Source organism: Scyliorhinus canicula, chromosome 10 (assembly GCF_902713615.1).
Source record: "Scyliorhinus canicula chromosome 10, sScyCan1.1, whole genome shotgun sequence".
NCBI lineage: Eukaryota > Metazoa > Chordata > Chondrichthyes > Carcharhiniformes > Scyliorhinidae > Scyliorhinus > Scyliorhinus canicula.
Genome location: NC_052155.1, coordinates 47045817 through 47069341, shown reverse-complemented (window position 1 = coordinate 47069341; position 23525 = coordinate 47045817). Strand labels below are relative to the sequence as shown.

The 23525-nt window shown below is 42.4% G+C and overlaps 1 protein-coding gene across 2 annotated transcripts in view; it reads right to left on the bottom strand.

The window, feature by feature from the left end:
* Positions 1-599: 599 nt before the first annotated feature.
* csrnp1b (cysteine-serine-rich nuclear protein 1b) overlaps positions 600-23525 on the bottom strand; it is a 33221-nt gene continuing 10295 nt past the window's right edge. For both annotated transcript variants that reach the window (XM_038808852.1, XM_038808853.1), the window contains exons 2-5: positions 15428-15666; positions 11453-11712; positions 8659-8955; positions 600-6062 (exon numbers count right to left, since the gene is read on the bottom strand). In XM_038808852.1, the coding sequence (XP_038664780.1) occupies positions 5031-6062; positions 8659-8955; positions 11453-11712; positions 15428-15641 (1803 nt within the window). In that variant the 5' untranslated portion in view covers positions 15642-15666 and the 3' untranslated portion in view covers positions 600-5030. The remainder of the gene's footprint in view (positions 6063-8658; positions 8956-11452; positions 11713-15427; positions 15667-23525) is intronic.

Sequence of the window (23525 nt, the reverse complement as noted above, 5' to 3'; positions counted from 1 at the left end):
TGCGAATCTGTGGAATTCTCTATCCCAGCGTGGAGTCGAAGTCAGAACATTAAACAAATTTGAGGAGACAGGTGGTTTTTAATTAGTTGAGGGATGAAGGATTATGGGGGGCAGGCAGGAGGGTGGAAGTGAAACTGCGATGTGATCAGCCATGATCGTATTTAATGACAGGCTCAAGGGCTGAATTGTCTACTCCTGCTCCAAGTTCAAATGTTCTCTGTGAATAAGGGTACAAAATAAGGGTACAAAATTCGAAAAGAAAAACATGGTCCTGCTCCTTGTTGCTACTTAATAACTCCTGCAGAAAAGTGAACAGATGTGCTGGTGTATGTGCGGAGAACGCCAATAACATGATCTGATTAAGATACATTAACCTGGTGCTGCAAGACGTCTTACTGATTAGGATACAACATTCCTCGCTATCTCTTCCGAGAGTCTGATGGACCATGATTTCACACGAGGGCCAACGCTGTCACTAATTGACCACTTGGGTGAGGTAACGGGGTGTGGCTGGTAATCATTGGAATGTATCCTGGCAATCAGCAACATTGAGAAAAAAACAGGGAAGATAACTGAAAGAAGAATCACAAACACTTGCATTTCTTGCATATATAATTTTATTATTTAAAAGTATGATGAAAATGATTTCATACGGCTTGAATGAAATGAATAGCATGGAGTCCACCAACATATTTTACAGATTAAGCTAAATGTGGTTTTTTTTTAAAAAAAAAATCATAGTACCATTCGGCAAAATTATTGAAGTCTAATATATATTATTTACATATTGAAGGCAAATGGGAGATGTACAGACAAATCAATTCAATACGTAACATTATCTGAACAGTTTTGCAATAAATACCAATTTTCATTTTTTCTATATACAAACAGGCAAAAAAATTGAATCATACAATGGAGTGAGATTTAACTTATTTACAAATTTCTAGTGCCTTCGAGAAGGAACGGAATTCAATTTTTTTCCACAAACTGAAAAGGGAACAAAAAAATAAATTAATGACTTTTAAAGGCAGTATAGCTGCATATTGCTTGGTTCAGATTGTTTATGCAGAGAAACTTCAAGGGGCTGAAGAGAAAATATATTATTAACTTGACTACAGACTCACCTCCTACTTAAAAAAAAAGGCCCTTTCCAACTGAATTGAAATGTCAAGTACAATTAACCCGTCATACAGGGCTCCTCACTGTGCCATTTTACCATATGCCAACACATTTAAAGTGGAGGGGAATTTCGTACAAACTCTCAAAAAAAAACTGGGGATTGAACCAATTGTAATCTCCAACAGCATCTGTTCTTTTCACCTTCAGAAACTTGAGCGGCAGGGGGAAAAGGGGAAGAGAGACCGTAGACAATAGCAGTTATCTTTCAAATTGACTAGATTTCTAAAGTATTTGACAGACAAAGACATTAGGGGGAAAAATTGGATCAATAAATGCTTGCAAAAACACCCAAAAGCTCTTTGGAAAATAGATCAATCTATTTTAATTTTATGATTCCTTTCCACTTTGGATTCTCCATCTTTCAGACCTTACTGCTATTATTCTACAGCATCCCTTTTGCTACAAAAATGTTTATAGTTCCTCTGCATATTGACACTGGGCTGAACCATGCATGCTACTTCCTCACAGAATTGCAATAAATTATAAACTGTAAAGCTTAAAAAAAATTAGCTTTGTGGAATTTTAAATAATTAAAGGTTTCAAATCCCTAGCCACCTTTACAGAGCTACGACCTTCATGCCAAAAATACAGCCTAAAACACTAAAAGTCTGAATGTAATTCACGCATTTAATTTTTAAAAAATGTTTTCTTACCAAAAGGTACTTTTCAAATCTTAAAATATTTTGCAGTTCTTGGAGAAAAGCCAAGAATCCGCGATAAAGTGTTTCACTTGACTGAAGCAGTGCTGTCACCAGGATTTTAAGTGATCATCATTTGATAGGCAAAGTTTGTGTTGAAAAACACCCAGGCAATCCAAGTCAGAGCTTTTGTCCCTCTGAACTTGGCTCGTGTGTGGAAATTGCATTTTTAGGCTGTGGAAAAACCACGAGGACAAAGTACTGGTAGTTACAGGTCTCGTGTGGGTGAAAATATAAAGCATCTTTTAAAGGTAACAAATTTAAAAAGGTGTGGGATTAAAAAGTGCATGGCCAAAACTGCAGTGTGCAGCTGGTTTTTTGCAATTTTGATTTTCTGTAGCATATTGGTACCAAGATGACTAGTGACAATACTGCTCGAGCAAACACAGTTATCATAACAGTGTAATGATCAGAAAGACCAGTGCTACTGAAAGGCTGTATTGCACTTCCATTGTTTCATTATTAAACCACAGTGCTTCTTGCAGTACTGCATGTACAAAAATAAATAAATACAGTACAAAATAAATAAAAACTGCACATGTAATACTTAAGGTACAGTATTACAAAAAGTTACTTATTAACTTCCTGTTATTTAAGACCTTGTCTCAAGTTGGCTTTATCAATGTACTTTGCACCTACAAATTAAAATTTGCTAGGCTCGGCTGTAGTTAAGACTTTGCATAGTAAGTCAGTCAATTTGTGCATTAGCCATTTGCCATTCAAAGAATCTTTTTATCTTGTAGGGATATATTTTGAATATATATTTAGAAAACTGCACGTTAGATCTACGAAAAAAGTGCTGGAAATGCAGAGCAGGTCAATCAGTGCAAGACTGAAAAAGTCAGACCGAAGAAACTTCACTGGAACTCAGGAATGGTTACATTTAAAACTCACATACCAAAAGATCCGTTTGTACATTTCCAGCATTATACATGCTTTTCAAATTCCAATTGTACAATCTGCCTACAGTAAGTAAATATTAATTGGACTGCAGCCCCTTCTTGCCAAAGGATGTAGAGATTCAATCCCATTAAATTATATGAAAATGTGGATAGAATCTTATTATTCTTTACCAGTGATGCGTACATTTATTACATACCCAAGTTCCAGTCATCCAGTGCATTGCATCCACTGGACAACGATCAGGAGAAGAGATCAAAGATATTTCCATTGGGGAAGTCAACTAATACAATAAATTTGGTGGGGCTCACGGTGGCGCAGCAGTTAGTTAGCACTGCTGCCTCACAGCGATGTGGACCTGGGTTCGATCCTGGCCCCAGGTCACTGTCCGTTTGGAGTTTGCACCTTCTCCCCATGTCTGCATGGGTCTCACCTCCACAATGCAAAGATGTGCAGGGAAGGTGAATTGACCATGCTAAAATTGCCCCTTAATAGGGAAAAATAATAATTGGGTACTCTAAATTTAAAAAAAAAACAACTAAATTTGACACAGCATCAATGCTCTTGTCACTCACACAAGTGGGTACATACCACTGCATTAGATGCTGCCACATCTACTTTTTTTAAGATGTCCTAAAATTGAAGCTTGGAATGAAATCACAATTTTTAGTTTCAGAATTCAAACCCAATTATGTCGACAACCTGCACTGTCACACAGGTCGGAATCTTATCAGAGGAAGTTCAAAACCTCGACCACTAAAATTCTCATCCTGGTGCTCATATTTGCTTCCTTCTTCCCTCTGTGTTAACTCCTCTAGCACTATAATCCTCAGAATTTATCACTCCTCAAGTTCTGGTCCTCATGGCAAGGTGATTTCTTTCACTTCACTACCATCAGCCATCTAAGCCTTAAACTGCAGAGTTCTCTACTTAACCCTTCACACCACTGTCCTATGCTTGATCTCCTTTAAATTGACTTCTTTCACTAACATATAGATCACCTGTTGTATGGGTCCTTATGTGGCTGTCAAGAGTTTTGTCTGATAACCCTACTTTGAACTATCTTGGGATCTTTTACTTCATTGAAGGTGCAATATAAAATCACTGGACAATCTCAATGTACACTTTCACTGGACAATTGGATTACCACTCTCACTTAGAGAGAAAGGCAGATTTCACAGCTTGAAAGATCATTCTCATCCAATCATCAATAATTACTGGACCGAATGCAGATGTGAATCAATGCACGGGAGTGTGTGAATAAGGCTAATTTCTAACATGCGTCATTATGTAGTATTATGTGCTACCAAAATGACTTAGTGCACAATGCAATATGTGGGTGGCGATGAAGCAGAAATACCAGGAGCATTCTGGGTTCAATGGCCAATTTGGATTGAGTTAGTTGATTTCAGCCAGACTGAAGGTGAAAACTGGGACGCTCCCATGGGTTTCAATCTGTAGGGATCAGGGTATCCTTTCTCAGGGAGAGATCTTCACACCCTCAATAATGGCACAAGGGTATGGCAGTAGACTTGGCCACTTTAACAGTAACAGCTAGCCGGCACTCATTGTTTGGGTTCATGTAGTACAGGCATTGGAATGAGGTTATAAAGGTCCAGCAGCAATGCTTAATTGGTAGAGTGGGCTGTTGCTTTCAGGTTTCAGACTGGGATGGAGCAAAAACAAAATACAGCACATGATACAAGATCGGCGATCGGGGCTGAAGAAAACAAAGGTTTTTCTTTGAATAGGATTGGTCACAAAGACGTCAAGTTATTGTCCAATTAGCTGCCAGACGTCCATTGATAAGAAGCCAAGCATGCCGAGACTTCTTCCATTCCACTTTTAAGTGTCATCGATAAGTCATTATTTCTGTCTCACTTCACTAAAGTACCACCGATATTCAGCACGGACGTGTCATTATTACAATGCACTCAGGGTCCAATTATCTTTCTGGTTTAAACAATATATAGCTCTCTCATACAAACCATTATTATTTGATGATCAGGAGTATCGCTCCCACTTCTCCAAGTTGAAGAATCATTTAGCCATTGGTAGCCTCACTGGATCAATGATTGCCACAACTGAGGACTAATTACCGCAGAATGATTCCTTGACTCAGAATTTCAATTAATTCAGCAATCACTCCCCCTCCCTCCCCCAAATACATATGTCATTTCATAAAAGATATATATCAATTACCTTTGAAAAGAAATAAACAAATTTGGAACCAGTCACTTCAATAATCTGAAGTCAAACCTTCACAGTTTCCATAATGGATGTCTTGATGGCTTCTTCAAGATGCTGACTGTCTGGAAAAGGTGTAGGGGGCTCTGGGAATGAGTCTGCGGTGATTGGCTCAGCTAGACCAATCAGAGACTCCAAGAAACAGCTGCCTGGGTCAGCAGCCTGGGAGAAACTGGGAAACACAGGGAACTGAAACTGCAGGGTTGGACAATTGTCCATGTTTTCGTAGTCCTTCTGTGAATTGTGAAACGATCCATAGTTGAACTCTGAGAATGATTGGAAAAATTCAAAGGAGTCAGTCGACAGGCTGAGGTCAGTGTAGCTTTTCGTGGTCTGATCCGGGCATTGGACAGGGGGGTAGACATGGCCACTGCTCTGTGTTGGAGCTACATCACCCAGGGGGAAACTGCCCTCCTGGTTGGCATTCTCATCCAAGCTGGGCAAGTGATTAGTGTAGTACTCAGTGTTGAACTTGAAGTTTTCCATGCCACAGTGCTGGTCACCAGTCTCACAGAAAAAATCTGATGGGTTAAAGTAAGAGAAGCCATCCTGGTTCTCGGCATCATTGCCGCACTCATTATCAGAATCGTTAAAATGGAGTATACGAGCCAGTCCATCATCGTCAATGTCCGGTGTTTGATGTGACTGCTGTGCATTATCTAAGAAACGGTCATTGCTTCCCTCATCCACCTCCTCACTGTAATTTGACGAACTCGAGTCGGTCATGTCACTGCTACAGCTGTTATCCTCACTGTCATCGGTCTCCTCACTGAAGTGAAAGGCTGGTGTTAGGGAGGCACTTCTGTCTTGAAACGCAGCCTTGTCTGTTGAGTAGCCATAGTGCTGGGAACTTTCCAAGCTTGGCATATCTGACTCTCCATTCTTATTTTCACCATTTGATTGTCTTTTCTCCAAGTCCAACTTCATGATAGTGTGGATGAAGTGTGTCTGCACTCTGGCAGAGTTGAACTCTATCCTCCCCTTTGTGTTACCACAACCGTCCTTTGTACAACCACAGGGAAAAGACATGCGATCCATCTGCACAGTACAAAAATGCACAAAAGGTAAGCTTTTAGGAACACAAGTTGTCCTTTTGTACTCTTGTCTAGCCTAAAGTGCCAACTCAATCACCACAATAACTTAGTTATCTGGTTTTGTTCATCTCTATTTCCTCATGTCTTCCATGAAGATGATAAATTAGTTATATGGATGTCGCACAAATAGATTTCTCTGTTGCCATTTCACACCAATAGTGGGCTGAAATGTTGGAGGTGCCGGATTCCACAAGAATATAATTCCCACCCTTCTGGTTCAAACATTAGGGGGTGGGGAGTTGGTTAAGCCCATTTATGGGAACACCCGCCACCCGGCAGCCATTTAACAGGCTGGAGGAAGAATTTTCACCTCTCATGAACACATGACCCATCTCAAAGCTACCAGCCAATCAGTGTTGGACTAGGACAATTGTATTGGGGTTGAACCGGATGACAAGCTACCAGAAAACATGAGGGGCGGGTGTTTGAAAGGCAATGGAGGAGGGTATCTTGTGGGGGGGGCTCCAATGGTTTCAGGGGGCAAATCAAGTAGGGACTCCATCCGGCTCCGGGTCACTGTCCGTGTGGAGTTTGCACATTCTCCCCGTGTCTGCGTGGGTTTCACCCCCACAACATAAAGATGTGCAGGTTAGGTGGATTGGCCACGCTAAATTGCCCCTTAATTGCAAAAAAAATGAATTGGGTACTCTAAATTTAAAAAAAAAAAAAAAAGTAGGGACTCCATGCCAACACATGGGTCACCCTGCACAGGGAAATCTGCTATGGAGGTCTTCAGTAGGGAATAATTACTTGCTTAATAATCATAGAATTTACAGTGCAGAAGGAGGCCAACTCGGCCCATCGAGTCTGGACCGGCTCTTGGAAAGAGCACCCTAGCCGAGGGTAACACCTCCACCCTATCCCCACAACCCAGTAACACCATGGGGAATTTTGGACACCAAGGGCAATTTATCATGGCCAATCCACCTAACCTGCACATCTTTGGACTGTGGGATAAAACCGGAGCACCCAGAGGAAACCACGTAGGCACGGAAAGAATTTGCAAACTTCACTCAGACAGTCACCCAAGGCCGGAATGAACCCGGGTCCCTGGAGCTGTGAAGCAATTGTGTTATCCACAATGCTACCATGCTGCCCTTCCTCCAGGATCTCAATTGATCCTTAATGATCTCAATTGATGCACAGGCAGCCACTAAGAGAAGCCATAGGGCAACCTGAAGACAAATAGGAAACTCTTCACTGGATGCGAGCATCTTCATCTAGGAGGGCGTGTGGGGGCACAATGGTTAGCACTGCTGCCAAACGGGACTGGGGGTCTCAGGTTCGATCCTTGCCCTGGATCACACTCTGTGTGGAGTTTGCACATTCCCCCGTGTTTGCGTGGGTTTCGCCCCCACAACCCAAAGATGTGCAGGGTAGGTGGATTGGCCAGACTAAAATACCCCTTAATTGTAAAAAAAATTATTGTGTACTCTAAATTTTTAAAAAAGCATCTTCTTCTATTCACTTAGACCATGTACCTTAATTCATTTGCAGTTTGTGGGACCTTTCAGTGTGACATAAGCAATCAATCTTCAAATTACTGTGCAACGGTTTGGACACCATTGATGAGGTATTATAGAGTGTGTCAGGTCTTTTACAGGGTTTCAATTAGGTTCAAATTAATAGGTCATCCTACATTGGCCTCAAGTGACAATAAATCAAAAGAGCCAGTAATAATAAAGTTTTTATTTTGATAAGGATTTTTTGTTTTTAAAAAGAGCTGCTGATTTAAAGGCACATGCAGTGCTCACTAAACACCAGAGCTGTTGATCTTCTACACTTCTATCTCTATATAATTAAACATCTGGAACACAGAGGGATTAGCGTTCAGCTCAATGAAATGTTAGCTGTTGACAAGGCAGGCCATGCATGTAGACAAACCTGAATCAAGAAATTGCATTGTAGACCCTGGCCCCTCCGGCTACTTAATTACTTAACCTACATTTTAATGGTTGGCAGCCAAGCTGCTCCCTTATCCTGCCATACAGGTTTTTCTCTTTTAATATGAAATTAGAGGATTACTATGAAACCAGTGCTCGTTTTTACAAGCAGCAATTCCTCGTAACAACCACAGAATTAAAATAGCAGCAGCAAAGCGTGTTTAGGCCTTACAGCTGTATGGCTACAAGATTTGGGTGTGCTACAAAGTCTGCTGAGTTAACAGAATGCCTGCATGGAAAGATTGGATGGGTGGGGGGAAAGAAAGGAGAGAGAGCAATACTGGTCCCCTTTCTGAAGGCGAAATATTGATGGGATTTACTTACCAGGAATTACCCTGGCTGGCGAGATACACCCCCAGCCACTAAATTGGGGTCAATGTTCATATTTGACCTACTTTTTAAGAGACACGGACACCAGAAACCAGAGACTGAATTTATGCCATAGTCAAAGTCAATAGTTTGCAGATTTAAAAATAGTTTAAAGACACAATTAAAAATAAAATTGTAATGTAGAAAACCCAAAATATCACTTGCCACGCTGGCAAGCGTACAGATCTCGCTGTATAAAATTAAACATTTGATCAACTGCTCACTTACTTGGCATTTAATTCCAGCCAGATTACAACTGCAAGTCTCCGGTTCACAGAACCCCTTGCAATCACAGCCACAGTCCTCGCGCGACACTCTGATTGCGTTCAGCTCCCGCTTTTCCTCTCTGTCGATTTTCTTCACCCCAGCTGCTTTCAGCAGGATGTGCCGTTTCTTAGCAGGGTGTGGCTGGGGGAAGAAGTTGCTGTCGAGCTCCATCTCACCGACATCGATGTCGTCATCCGAGATGTCATCCACGGTGAGCCGGTCAGCCTGTTCAGAGTCCGCAGTACCATTCTTCGTCAGCTATTTGGGGTGGAGGGAAAGAGGCGCGTTATTTTTCCTCCTAAATTAAACCCAGTGATCAACACTTTTCCTGCAGTAGTACTCAAAATGTCTCCAGGTTATTAAACTAGCAGCACAAGGAGGCCACCTGACCCATCATGTCTTGAGAGACAAATACCAAAGAAATCCTATTCCCCTCCCTGCACCCCACAAACCTGGATTCATCACTCAGGTACATTGGACAGAAAGGCCCATCTCAGTTCCTGTTTGTGCTAAGTTGGCCGATCTCATCCAGGAGAAAAAGGAGAAGCAGTGCAAACGAATGACCAGGGGAAGGTGATTTGATACGGGAAGTACTTGGAAATATTTGCAGGCAAATATTGTTACTATCTGCAGTGCACTGCCTTGAAGGTGGGGGAATGCAGGCACAATAGTAATTTTCAAAAAGGAATTGAAAGAGGAAAGAGCAGGGATGGGAGTGGGATTAATAACTCTTTCAAAGTGTGGGTGCAGGCATGATAGGTCAAAGTTTCTTACAGCATGGATGATTCATCAATGAATTAGGGCAGCACGATAGCACAAGTGGATAGCACAAGTGGATAGCACTGTGGCTTCACACCTCAGGGTCCCAGGTTCGATTCCCCACTGGGTCACTGTCTGTGCGGAGTCTGCACTTTCTACCCCACGTGCTCCGGTTTCCTCCCAGAGTCCAAAGACGTGCAGGTTAGGTGGATTGGCCATGATAAATTGCCCTTAGTGACCAAAAAAAAAAAAAAAGAGGTTAGGAGAGGCTATTGGGTTACAGGGATAGGGTGGAAGTGAGGGCTTAAGCAGGTTGGTGCAGACACAATGGGCCGAATGGCCTCCTGCACTATGTTCTAATTTCTACATTTTGTGGGTGGCAGCCCAATATGCTGCTTAGCTGAATATGTCCCAGTGGCAGGTGGTAATGCCAGCACCCGAGCAGACAGATAACGCCACAAGTCACATGTTCCAGTTCTGATTCCCTATATTTATTTGAGCAAGGACAAGTGAACAGAATCGAAGCTCCTCGTCATAAACCAGCAGCTCAAGATGCACTTGCTTTTACCAGTGATGCCCCACATAATGAAACAGGTTGGCACTTATACAGACTCTAAATTCATATTTGAAGAATAGGCAATGCGTTGGAGGGAAGCCAGTGCCACTAAATTGGAGCCGTCACGACTTAACTGAATATAGAGCTGGATGGAAGAAATCGAAGCCGATAGTGGGAAGGGAAAAGCAAAAAGCACCACAAAATGTACTTCCCACCCTGGAGTGTTTTATTTATTTTTAACAATCTCAGGATATATGTTTGGTATTGGCCCTTGTTACCCAGCCTTAATAGGCCATTTTGGGAGGTAGTTAAGAGACAGCAACTTCATCTTGGGACAAAAGTCACATATGGGCCAGGTAAAGGTGAGCCTTCTCTAAAGGACCAACAGCTTTGCGGTCATCGCACCAGATACTTATTTCCCAGATTTATTTTCTTTCAATTGAAATACAAACTATCAAACTACCATAATGGTAAATTGAACTTGCATCATAAGAACATAATTAACACTGCACAGTAGAAGAGTGGTTAGCACTGCTGTCTCACAGCAAAGACCCGTGTACAATTCCAGTCTTGGGTGTCTGTGTGGAGGCTGCCTGTGTGGAGGCTGCACATTCTCCTAGTGTCTGTGTGAATCTCCTCCGGGTGCTCCAGTTTCCTCCTACTGTGTGGAGGCTGCACATTCTCCTAGTGTCTGTGTGAATCTCCTCCGGGTGCTCCAGTTTGCTCCTACTGTGTGGAGGCTGCACATTCTCCTAATGTCTGTGTGGATCTTCTCCGGGTTCTCCAGTTTCCTCCTACAGTCCAAAGAGGTGCAAATTAGATGGACTGGCCATGCTAAACTGCCCCTTAGGGATCTAAAGAGGTGTAGGTTAAGTGGGGTTATGGGGATAAGGCGGGGCGTGGACTTCGGTACGGTGGTCTTTTGGAGGGTCGGGGTGGACTCACTGGGCCGACGGGCTTCTTCTGCACTGTAGGAGCAGGAGTAAGCCTACTGACACCAAGAGCCTGCATGATCATTCAGTAAGATCTTGGCTGATCTTCAACTGCAATCCCACTTTCTGACCAGTACCTTTATCCTTCAGTTCCCAGAGAGTCCAAAAATCTATCAAATCACAGCCTGAATATACCCAACGATTAAGCATTCCCTGGAGTGGAGAATTCCAAAAGATTCACAACACTTAGCTGAAGAAATTTCTCAGGATCTCAAACCTAAATCATCACCCTCTCATCCTGACCACTAGTTCTAGACTCTCCAGCTAAGGAAATAGCCCCATCAGAATCTAGTGCTTTAAAGGAGATCACCTCTCATTCTTCTAAACTCGGGAGACGAGAGGCCCATTCTACTTGATCTCTCCTCACAAGAGAACTCTCATCCAGAAATTGAGAATCAATTCTGGATGACTTATCTGGTAACACAACTACCATCCCCAGGTGTCATACCTGCAGCCTTAAAGAATCCAGCTTCTGTTCTTTCATAAGTTCCTTGATTTTCTCCCAGCGAACGAGTTCCTGTTCTTTGGCAAACTCTGCGAGCGTGTACTGCCTGCATGAGCTGTGCTTGTTGGCCATCCCCAGCGTGCAGCCGCCCTGGCTTGGAACACTAGTGAACCCCTGACACCGTGCAAAATAGAACACGACAACACGGTCGAATTGGACGTTGTTCTTTCTCATGCGTTTAGATCTCTTCAGGATGGGCGCAGCTGCAAATTCAAGGAGGAAAGAGAAAATAACATTAAGCATTTAGCTGTTCATGGTTTTAATTACAAGGGGATATTTTTATTCGGTATATACGGCTTAAAAGATAAAACTTTAGCCATATAAAAAAGTGCCCTAGCAACTTCAGGACATCAGACAATGCTTTTGAAATAACAATCACTTGCGCAGCATAAGGACTTACAGCAACCATTTGGCACAAAGTAAATAACGTTAAAATAAATGATCAGATCGTGTATTGCTTGTTATTGGAGAGATAGGCAGAAATGCAGGGCCAGCTATTCTTTTCAACTGTGCTAAATGATCTTTTACGTCAACCCAAATGGACAGTTGGGATCCAGGTAAAAGACAGTAACTCCAGCGGTGCAACATTTCCTCAGTACTACTCAGTTAGGGCAGCACGGTGGTTAGCATAAATGCTTCACAGCTCCAGGGTCCCAGGTTCGATTCCCGGCTGGGTCACTGTCTGTGCGGAGTCTGCACGTCCTCCCCGTGTGTGCGTGGGTTTCCTCCGGGTGCTCCGGTTTCCTCCCACAGTCCAAAGATGTGCGGGTTAGGTGGATTGGCCATGCTAAATTGCCCGTAGTGTCCTAAAAAGTAAGGTTCAGGGGTGGTTGTTGGGTTACGGGTATATGGTGGATACGTGGGTTTGAGTAGGGTGATCATTGCTCGGCACAACATCGAGGGCCGAAGGGCCTGTTCTGTGCTGTACTGTTCAATGAACACTGAAGCGTCAGCCTGAATTGTGTGAATCTATGGAATTTGCCTTGAACCCACCAACATTCTGATGAAAAGAGGGTGCCATTGAGCCATGACTAATGCCAAACTTCCCCCAAGGAAGGGCAAACCTTTTCAGTGGCCTCAGCTATTGAGCTGGCCAATGAACTTGAATTTGGGAGAGTGGAGAACTATGGCCATGGTGTCTTAATATTACACTTTCAGCTTCATCTTCTCTAAGGGGTTTGCGTGAGTGAGCGTTTTTTTAAACTTATTGCACAATGTTCCAGATGAGGGAGAAATTATGGCAAATTCATAATGGGGAAAAAGTGAACAAACCATATTCAAACCAACAGCAAGTGAAAAAATTAGAACAAAAACATTTTTCCTTTAAAAAAAGGTGGGTGTGTCACCATGTGGCACCGTGGTTAGCACTGGGACTGCGGCACTGAGGACCCAGGTACGAATCCCGACCCTGGGTCACAGTCCGTGTGGAGTGTGCACATTCTCCCCATGTCTGCGTGGGTTTCACCCCCACAACCCAAAGATGCGCTGGTTAGGTGGACTGGCCACACTAAATTGCCCCTTAATTGATAAAAATGAATTGATACTCTAAATTTATTTTTAAAAACCGACAGAAAGGAAACAGCCACTCTAGACACTGGGAGCCTCAGCACGTGACTCAATGCTGAGTTTTCTTGGCAGCTTTAGTTTCAAGGAACTCAGTTGCCACTGAGGACCAATTTCAGTCCTATTTTAAGCAAATTATTAAGATGAAGGCCTGTTATTACAAATGCTTTTAGCATGGGTTTTTTAAAAAATGTAGCAGTAACACAACATAGTATCTGGTGATTTAGAAACCATTGATTCCATCCTTTGAATTTTACCCAGTTCTCACTAGAGGACAGCTTCAGAAGAGGTAGACAACCCTGCTACTAAGAGTACCACACCCTATTCAAACTGTCGCTTCGTCCGAGGTGCTAGATTTCCACATTCAAGTTTAAGAGCTTCAATCATTAAGGCATCACAGACCAGCCCTGCCCTCAATCCAATCAGGCTCAGCACCATCGTTGTTGCTCTACTGACCAGGGCTAACCAGGCAGAGATTTTACTCATCTTTACCGACGCATGGGCAATAATTGGTTATTGCATACTGCATTTTGTTATTTTGGGGAATAAAAGTTATCTTCTTTCTCAACCAAGTCTTTAAGGCAAGCTTCTACTAATAACTGGAATGTAAGCCCCTCCTGAAGGAAGCAGGGCAACAACCACTACATTGCTATAGCACCTTTAACAAAGTGAAACATCCAAAAGTACTGCCTAGAAGTATAATCAAGCCAAAAATTATATTGGTTTCGGGGCAGCATGGTGGCACAGTGGTTAGCTCTGCTGCCTCACAGCGTCAGGATCCCGGATTCTATTTTAACCTTGGGTGGCTACCTGGATGCAGTTTGCACATTCTCCCAGCATCTGCGTGGGTTTCCTCTGGGTGCTCCGGTTTCCCCTCAGTTCAAAGATGTGCAGGTTAGGTGGATTGGCATTAATTGACCCTTATGCCCAATGGTCAGGTGGGGTTACGGGGAAAGAGTGGGAGATTGGGCCTAGTTAGGGTCCTCTTTCAGAGGTCGGTACAGACCTGATGGGCCAAAAGGCCTCCTTCTGTACTGTAGGATTTGATGATAGCTTTCAATGAGGTCTTAAAGGAGGGGGCTGGGCCAGTCAGAGAGAGAGAGTGAGCCAGAGATGTGAGAACATCCATGTGCATTTCCATTTTTCAGTACAAACTATTACCAAAGCCCTTAGTTTTTATGGGTAGCATCTGCTTGAGGATTCTGAGCCTGCATATCAAGAATCGAGTTCTTTCTCCTCCAATTATTGTCTGACATTTTTGTTCACGGGATGTGGGTGTTGCTGGCTAGGCTAGCATTTATTGCCCATGCCTAATTGTCCTTGTTCAGAGGGCATGAAGAGTCAACCACATTGCTGTGGGTCTGGTGTCATATGTCAGCCAGACCAGGAAGGCTGGCAGATTTCAGGACATCAATCAACAATGGTTTAATGAGACTTTAATTCCAGATCATCAAATTCAAATTTCACGGGCAGCACGGTGGCCTAGTGGTTAGCACAACCGCCTCACGGCGCTGAGGTCCCAGGTTCGATCCCAGCTCTGGGTCACAGTGTGGAGTTTGCACATTCTCCCCGTGTCTGCGTGGGTTTCGCCCCCAGAACCCAAAAATGTGCAGAGTAGGTGTAATGGCCACGCTAAATTGCCCCTTAATTGGAAAAAATAATTGGATAATCTAAATTTTAATAAATAAATAAATAAATAAAAAAATTCACATTTCACCACCTGCCATGCTGGGATTGAAACCCAGCTTTTAGAGCATTACGCCAGGTCTCTGGATTACTAGTCTGGTGATATAACTACATTGCCATCTCCCCTACTATAAATTATATATTCTTGGTTGGTTGGCTCATTGGGCAGTGTTGCTACAAAACAGATTTTTGTAAGGAAAACGAAAAGAGGCCATTAATAAGTCACTAATAAATGCAATATGAATTTAAGAGAAACCTCAGTGGTTAAAATGTGGAATTCATTACCACAAGAAAAAATGAGACAACTCTCTGTTGCATTTAAAAGGAAAGCTAGGAGATACTGTAGTAAGGAAGAGGAGGATTTATTGATGGGGTTAGATTAAGAACGGTGTGTGGGGGTGGGGAGAAGAGGAAACGAACACTACCATCAATTTTTTTGGGCTGAACAGCCTGTTTCTGCTTGATTATGCTATTTAGAAGGACATTTCCATTTTTAATCTAGAATGCCTTACATCACAGGGGTGCAGCAGTTCGTCCATTCACTGGCAACACCACTATAGCCTTTTCAGGAGCCCGGTTTAATTTAATTTCAATCAGGCCCTTACTTACCGGCAAGTTTGGTTTCCTGCTTAAATCCCACCCATAATGTTAACCAGAGGATGTACTTACGGGTAAATGGTGTTGAAGGGAAAGTTGCATTGCTTCTGGCTGCCCATGTTTCACCGCACGAGCTGTCATCATCAGAGTCCCAGCTGGAGGACAAAGAGCAAGATGAAGCGGCAGAGGAAGATGATGAAGAGGAGGATGAGGAGGATGACGGAGAAGATGAGTAACAGGGATCATCTTCTACTTCTTCAAACTTTCGTTTCAGAATTCCACTCATGGCAAAATGCGGTTTGGTCACAGTTCTGTTTAAAATCAGCACACAAAAAGGGGGGTAAAAACACAATGAAGAGTTTGTCTACCTCATGCCGTAAACCTTACAGCCGTGCTCATTGACTGTTTCAGCAAGACTCAAATTTAAACTTAAGAATGTTCCTGGCATAACTTCTACTCCAATGCATTAGGAAGCAGTTCAATAACATTGCAAATCTCAAAAGTAGTTATTTAGTTTCATATCGACAACCAAATTGTTGAGGAATGTCTTTACATTGAGATTTTTTAAAAATCCACTGAAAATGATCAGATGAAGCTACATTGATGCATGGCAAAAATCATTTTTAAAAAACAGAAAGGGGGAAGGGAGAGACAGGTTCGGTGTTCTGGCTGCCGAGCTGGTTTCCTTGTTCAAGAGCGGGGATGGTGGGTGGCGCAGTGGTTAGCACTGCTGCCCTATGGCACAGAGGACCCCGGGTCACTGTCCCCGTGTAGTTTGCACATTCTCCCAGTGTCTGCGTAGGTCTCACCCCCACAACCCAATGTGCAAGTAGGTGGATTGGCCATGCTAAACTGTCCCTTAATTGGAAAAATTAGAAAATAGCAGGGATGGTTAGATGACTGGATTAGTATTCAAAGTTCTAAACTAATCTGAAGAACATCAGTTCAAATTCCACCATAGTAGTTTGAGAACTTTATAAAGTACCCGAATATATCAAGCTGACAGTGATTATAAAGCTGTTGAATTGTTTATTTACTAATGCCCTTTTGAAGAAAACATGCTTTCTTTACACTGTCTGACCTACATGCAACTTTCAGATCCACATCAATTCTTACCAGCCCTAATTAGCCACTTATTTGTATCAAATCACGACAATGCAAGGTGGCTTACCATCACCCTCTGAGGGAAACAATAGTTGTATTTGCCAGATGCGTTCATATTGAAAACAAATGAAAACAAAAGAATGGGGCAAGTAGAGCCATGTGGTGGATTGGGTACTCCACGATTGTATATGGAATTAAAATAGTAAGCTTCACAGCCCACAGGTTTATCTTGCGAAGGTTAATAATTTTTTATTTATTTTTATTTTTTTTAAAATTTAGATTACCCAATTATTTTTTCCAATTAAGGGGCAGTTTAGCGTGGCCAATCAACCTACTCTGCACATTTTTGGGTTGTGGGGGCGAAACTCACGCAGACACGGGGAGAATGCAAACTCCACACGGACAGTGACCCAGAGCCGGGATCGAACCTGGGACCTCGGCGCCGTGAGGCAGCTGTGCTAACCACTAGGCCACCGTGCTGCCCTGCAAAGGTTAATAATGATACTAAAGCCAGCAGCAACATTGTTCATGTGGTGTTTTTTTTTTTTAAATGCCTTCTTTTCAGCAAGAACTTTTATTAATTTGCACGAAACAAGGAAAATTCTCAAAAGCAGATTTTCTGTCAGTTGTCAAAATTAAAGAAAGGTCCACTAGGTTTTTCCTGATGGATTAGATCAGTGCAGTGTTTGGAGGAAATATCAGCACCATACAAACAATGCTAGTCGGCACCAGGTTAAACTCGTGGTCCAACAGCAAGCCACAGATCAATGTAACAGTAAAGTGGAAAGTGCATGGTTTTGGTTTAGAGAGGGGTTTGGATATAACAGCTCCTCACTCAAAGATTTTCTCCAGCTAAGGGTTGTTGAGCCGAACTCCAGCCACACCGGAGATCAACTAATGGATGAGAACTGTGATTTACACTATCAGGACAAAGTAGTCATAAGTTTGCATTTTTGCAGCACCTTTCCCGACCCCAGGACGTCTCAAATTGCTTTAGAGTTAAAGAAGTGCAGCCACTCTTAAAACCATGATGTGGAGATGCCGACGCTGGACTGGGGTGAGCACATTAGCCTGGTGTTGTAAGACTTCTTAAAGTCCAACATGTTTGTTTCAAACACTAGCTTTTGGAGCACTGCTCCTTCCTCAGGTGAGTGAAGCGGTATGTTGAGGGGCATACCTCTTCATTCACCTGAGGAAGGAGCAGTTGGCAATTTGTGCATATCAAAGCCCAACAACAAGCAATGAGGTAAATGATTATCTGTATTAGTAATACTGTTCAAGGGTTAAGTATTGGCCAGGACAATGGGGTACTCCACTGGGATGTGACTCTACCAGAGAGGTAGATGGTTTAACCGCATCCAACGGACCGCAGATCTAGCAGTGTAGAACTCCAGTAGCAGTGCGAAGAGTCAGACAACATTATGATTTACTGACCAAAGGTGAGCATTCTACAACTAAGCTGCAGCCAACACATTACAGCCATATTGGATGTCACTAATACCTCAGTAAAATCCCAGATCGAGTGTCCCAGTTTGTCAACATACACCCCTAAATTACAACACTGGCTTCCGAATGACGGAGAATGTAATTGGCCCCCAATTAATAAGAACATCCAAGAGGTTTCTTTTAGGGAATAGCAACAAAATCACTACCCAAACTGCAATCTGGATTTCCCTGCTAACTGCCGAGGTGAGGAAAGGAATCATCCCAGGTCGCATTAAGTCAAATGGATCAGAAGACTCCAAAATTCTGGTCTGTATGAAGTTAGTTGACCACATTGTGGGGAAGACAACAGTAACTGGGTAGGGAACAAGTGGTCTTGCACTCCTGAGTGGAGAAAAACATTAGCTTAGGTTCTTGCTCCAGTCAGTTTATGAGCGCTCAGCAAAATTGGTCCAAACTGCACTTGGTTCCCTGCATTGGTGACAGCCAATTGTCACCTGTGTAGTCAGGAATTTATCTTTCAGGGGCTTTTATTGTTCTGTTCCAGAATGATGGGAGGCAAACCCGAAGCCGATATTTGTCCTGGGAATGTGGATGATTGGGCAAGACTGCATCTGATCTCCCTCCAGAGTTGCCCAAAGGAGTAAATTATTTACAATTAACCATGTAACCTAACTAGTGCAGCAAGTAGGCCAGACTGGGCAGTGGTGCAGCTTTCCTCATCCTCTAAAAATAAGTTAGTTAACCAGTCAGGTTATACAGTTGGTGGTCGGGCAGCACGGTGGTGCAGTGGGTTAGCCCTGCAGCCTCACAGCGCCGAGGTCCCTGGTTCGATCCCAGCCCTGGGTCACTGTCCATGTGGAGTTTGCACATTCTCCCCGTGTTTGCTTGGGTTTCGCCCCCACAACCCAAAGATGTGCAGGCTAGGTGGATTGGCCACGCAAAATTGACCCTTAATTGGAAAAACTGAATTGGGTACACTAAATTTAAAAATACAAATAAATAAAAATTGTTAAAAATACAGTTGGTGGTCACCTTTTCTTCCAGATGCCAGCCTACATATGATCAGATTTAATAAATTCAATTATGATCAATGACAATGACAGTCCTTTTACAGGGGCTTATGCATGTCGACATTTCAGTGTCGTAATGAGGGAGTGCTGCACTGTTGGGGATTTTTATTTGGACGAACCGTCTGCCCTCTCAGGTGGAAGTAAAAGATCCTAAGGCTCTATTCAAAGAGGAGCACGAGTATTGTAGTCAACATTCATCCATCCCTCAGTTAACACCCAGAACAGATTATAAAATTTTAAAAATTAATTCTCTGGATATGGCACTAATTACCCATCTCAAAAAAGTAGTGTTGAACTGCAGTCCATATGTGAAAGTGGTTCTGGGTAGGGAGTTCTGGCTTTGACCCTTTAACGATGAAGGTTAAGCAGTGCACAAGAGGTTTGTCATTGAACTAACAACTGGCATTGCAGGGCTGTGGATATGTACTGAGTAATCTGATACAACACAACAAATACTCGTAAACACAGCTTACTCATTGGTGTCAGTGCAGGCTCAAGAACTTCCCACACATGACTCAGTACAGTACACTCAATAATGTAACCAGATGATTTGCCCTCCCTTTACTAGAATGATTCTGCAACATTTTACAGCCTGCACGTGGGTGGAAGCGACTTTCTATGGAAGGCTCATCGGATCTATTACTGCAAGATTTCACAATGATTCATGCCAAGTGTATGTGAGAAAACCTCCACTGAAATAAAATTAAACACAAACCTACTCTGCGACAATAGAGAAGAGCAAAAAAAGACAAGGAAAGGGCTGTGGGAGTGTTCAGAGAAGAGTGTGATGAAAGTCGTGACATTCAGTATGAAACACATGATAGTCCTTTGAAAGTTAATCATAGATTTTTAATACACTGCTTAAAGTGGTTCATTGAGTGAGAATGTCAAGAGATGATGATCCACCAGTGTATCATATGCACTGCACACACTAAGCTCAATGTCATCTATACCAAATGAGTAATGAAACAGGTATTTGTACAGATGCGACTCAGGCAAGTGGATTTTCCTCTCTGAATTGTTAGAGCAGGCAACAATTCAAAGTCCTAAGAGGATATCTTGTGGATGCATTAAACCCCAGTGGCTTCTGCATCCTGGAATAATCCCAGGTAAAACCAGGGAACATAAATCCTTGTGGAATACAGCCCTTCAGCTACATTGGCAGACAGGAACACCTCCACAGCTGTGGATCCTGTGTTGTTCTACTCAAGATGGTGCAAAGATTGGCATTGTTCCATGGTATATTTAGTGTGTTGATACCAATGCAAAATAAAACTACACCAAGGTCAATATGTTATCCTATTGTATTGAGTGTTTAATCTCAACTCATCACCCCTAGGATCCTTACAAACAGCGACTGATCTGCAATGATTGATATTTCATCCTGGAGACAATTGTTCAAAAATTCACTCGGCACAACCCAAATTGGAACGGGATTTTGTACAAGTCGACTGGACAGGATGTGAAATGTTCCATATATTTCATTGCATTCAATGTAATATAGTGACGCGCTGGTCCTTGGGCTTAATGATAGCATTCCCCCTTTGAATTCAGAAGATTGTGGTTCAAGTCCCACTCCAGAGACTTTGACTACATAATCTAGGGCGATATTTAACTGGAGTATAGAAGGACTGGTGCAGTGTGTTTTGGAACAGAGGTCACATTTTCACAGTTGGATATAAAGATCGCACAACAGTAACAAGTGTCCAGGGCAAAATCTATTCCTCAGGCAACACTGTCAAAACAATTGCGATGTGCACAAATTGATCTACAAAACAACATACTTCAAAAGTACTTTTGAGATTTCTTGTGATAAAGTAAGGTGCTGGATAAATGCCAGTCTCTTAACTCATTTTGTCTTTGGTGGGAGAATGGTGAAGCACATCTGCAGTGGTCAGAGTTTGAATGGAATGGCTATATCAAACATCCTGCTTATCAATCCTAGACAAATATCCAAAACAGTTCCAGTAAGTGCTAAGTGCTTCGACAAAGAGTCATCGGACTGAAACGTTAGCTTTTTTCTCTCCCTTAAGATGCTGCCAGACCTGAGATTTTCCAGCATTTTCTCTTTTGTTTCAGATTCCAGCATCTGCAGTAATTTGCTTTTATCCAGTAAGTGCTATGATGCAGCTACTAGCAGACGTTGCTGTTGCCTGGCAACACAAAAAGGGCTGGGACAACCAGGAAAATACAACATTTTGTCAGTGATTCATCATCAGAGATTTGAGCATGTAGTTACGTTAGCATTCGCTGAACAGGGCAGCTTCAATATTTTTCTTAGAACTTGGGGAATTAACTGTACTCAAAACAGTTGGCCAGATTCCAGAGTTGTAAAGCCAGGACTAGATGAACAGTGTGATCTGCCTCACCGTAAATACCTCAGTGCAATCACAATCTAAAAGAGAAAAAAAGGTGCGAGCCGAATGAATTAAATCCTTATGTTAATAATGACTAAATTTTTTAAATCGTTAAGAGACCAGCATCCTATCGCAACTTAAAGCCTGCTGCAAAATCTTATGCTCGCTCCCCAACAGGATCCAATGCCTACAAACCAGATGTGTACGCATGACCAGAGTTTCAACTGTTTCAGTTTTACCACACTCTCCCACCCCCATCCAAAGAACCAAGTCCAATATCAATATCCTGAAACATGTCAAGTGTTGGGTGCTAAATAGACCACAGTACAGCTCTGACTATGCTCTTAAATATTCTCACATCACTCTCTTAAAAGTCCACCACAAGTGACAGTAACTTGCTCAAGATAAACACAAAAGTCAACAGACATAACCTAAGCTTCAGTTAGCAAAGAATGATTCTCCTGCCAGCTTCAACTACTGTTCAAGTCAGACTAAGTTTTGCACATTACATTTTACGGAATCCCAGTGGCTGCACTATACAGTCGAGTTTAAGGTTGCGAAAAAGAAAATCAGAACAGTTTACAAACTAACTAGTGAACAACTAAAACTGCTGTCTGTGTTTACTTGCAGTGTTACTTCAGTCTCATGTCTTGTTTGAGAAGTTTGACCACACACACTTTTTTTAAACAGGGATATTTATGGATGGCAGAGACATCTTTCTGTGCAATTATTTCAGAATGACATGTTTTAGAGGATTAGCTGGATATTAGGAGCATTTTAATTTCTTACAACTGACACGATTGGACTTGAGCAAGAAAGGTCATCAAACCACATCAAAGAATAAAGTGGTTTAGTAACAATCCTGCATTAAGTCAATACTGATCTATTTTTAAATGGGTCAAAAAGTGATAGACAAGGAAATGTTGAGCGGACTTAACAACTAATATTTATTTGCTTTAGTGTAAATTTATTACACTATATACTAGAAAACAGAACAGTTAAACTGGTGTAATATTGAAAAAAGGTTTGCATTTAAATAGCACCTTTCATGAAATCAGATGTCTCAACCTACTTAAGACAATTGAAGCCTAGCCCCCTGCTGCAAGGTAGGAAATGTAACAGCCAGTTTGAGCACAGCAGGATTCCATAAAATGCAATGAGGTAATTAACAAAATCTTACACAATTTTGCTGACGAATAAATCCAATGCTGAAGGAAAGCCCCCTTTTCTCTTCAAAATGTGACGTGGAATCATCGAAGATAGCCTTTCTGTTTAACTCTTCATACACAAGCTGGCATCTCCAACACTACATTCCTTCTGTATTGTACCACAGCATCAGCATAGATTTGGTGCTTAGGTCCCTGGTCTGGGACTCAACCTAGAGCCTTCCAATTCAAAAGCAACAGTGGTCCCACTGAGTCAATGCTGACTCACCTAGCTACCTGCTGCAGCCAGAGTGTTTGTGGTGGAGGATAGAATTCGATAGTAAAGCAGCAATATTGTAGACTGCTCAGACCTCTACAGTGTACAGCTTCAAATGTTGTTACACATGCATCCATCCAAGCAAATGGTGAGCATTTGATCATGGTCCTGATATCAGCCATGTAAACAGTGGTGAATTTCAAGGCACCAGTAGGCAAATCATTCATTTCAAAATAACCAGCTTCTTCCCGGTTTGTATAACCATGGTGTTAATATGGATCGTCTACTTAAGTTTCTGTTTAATGATGCCCCTCAGGATGTTAGTGGGGGATATGCTGATGGCAACATCATTGTAGATAGGTGGATATAATTAATTGGAGCTTTTCTTTCGAGATGTGGTCACTTGCTTGACTGATATGGCTTCTCAGGCCAAATCTGGATGCTTCTCAGATCGGACTGTAAATTAGTATGGGCTGCTTCATTGCCAAAAGTCAAATGTGGCTAAACACCAACATCAACAAGTGAGAAATCTCACCACATGACCTTCGAACATCACTGAGCAGCTGATAATGTTTGGACCAACGATGCTGCCCTGAAAATCTCCAGCAGCGACGACCCGGAGCTGCATGATTGTCCTTTAGTCACAACCTTATCCAGTGTGTCAGCAGTCATAGTTCCAGCTGCTAGAGTGGTTTTGTTTATTTACCATGATGTGGAGATGCTGGCATTGAACTGGGGTGAGCACAGTAAGAAGTCTTACAACACCAGGTT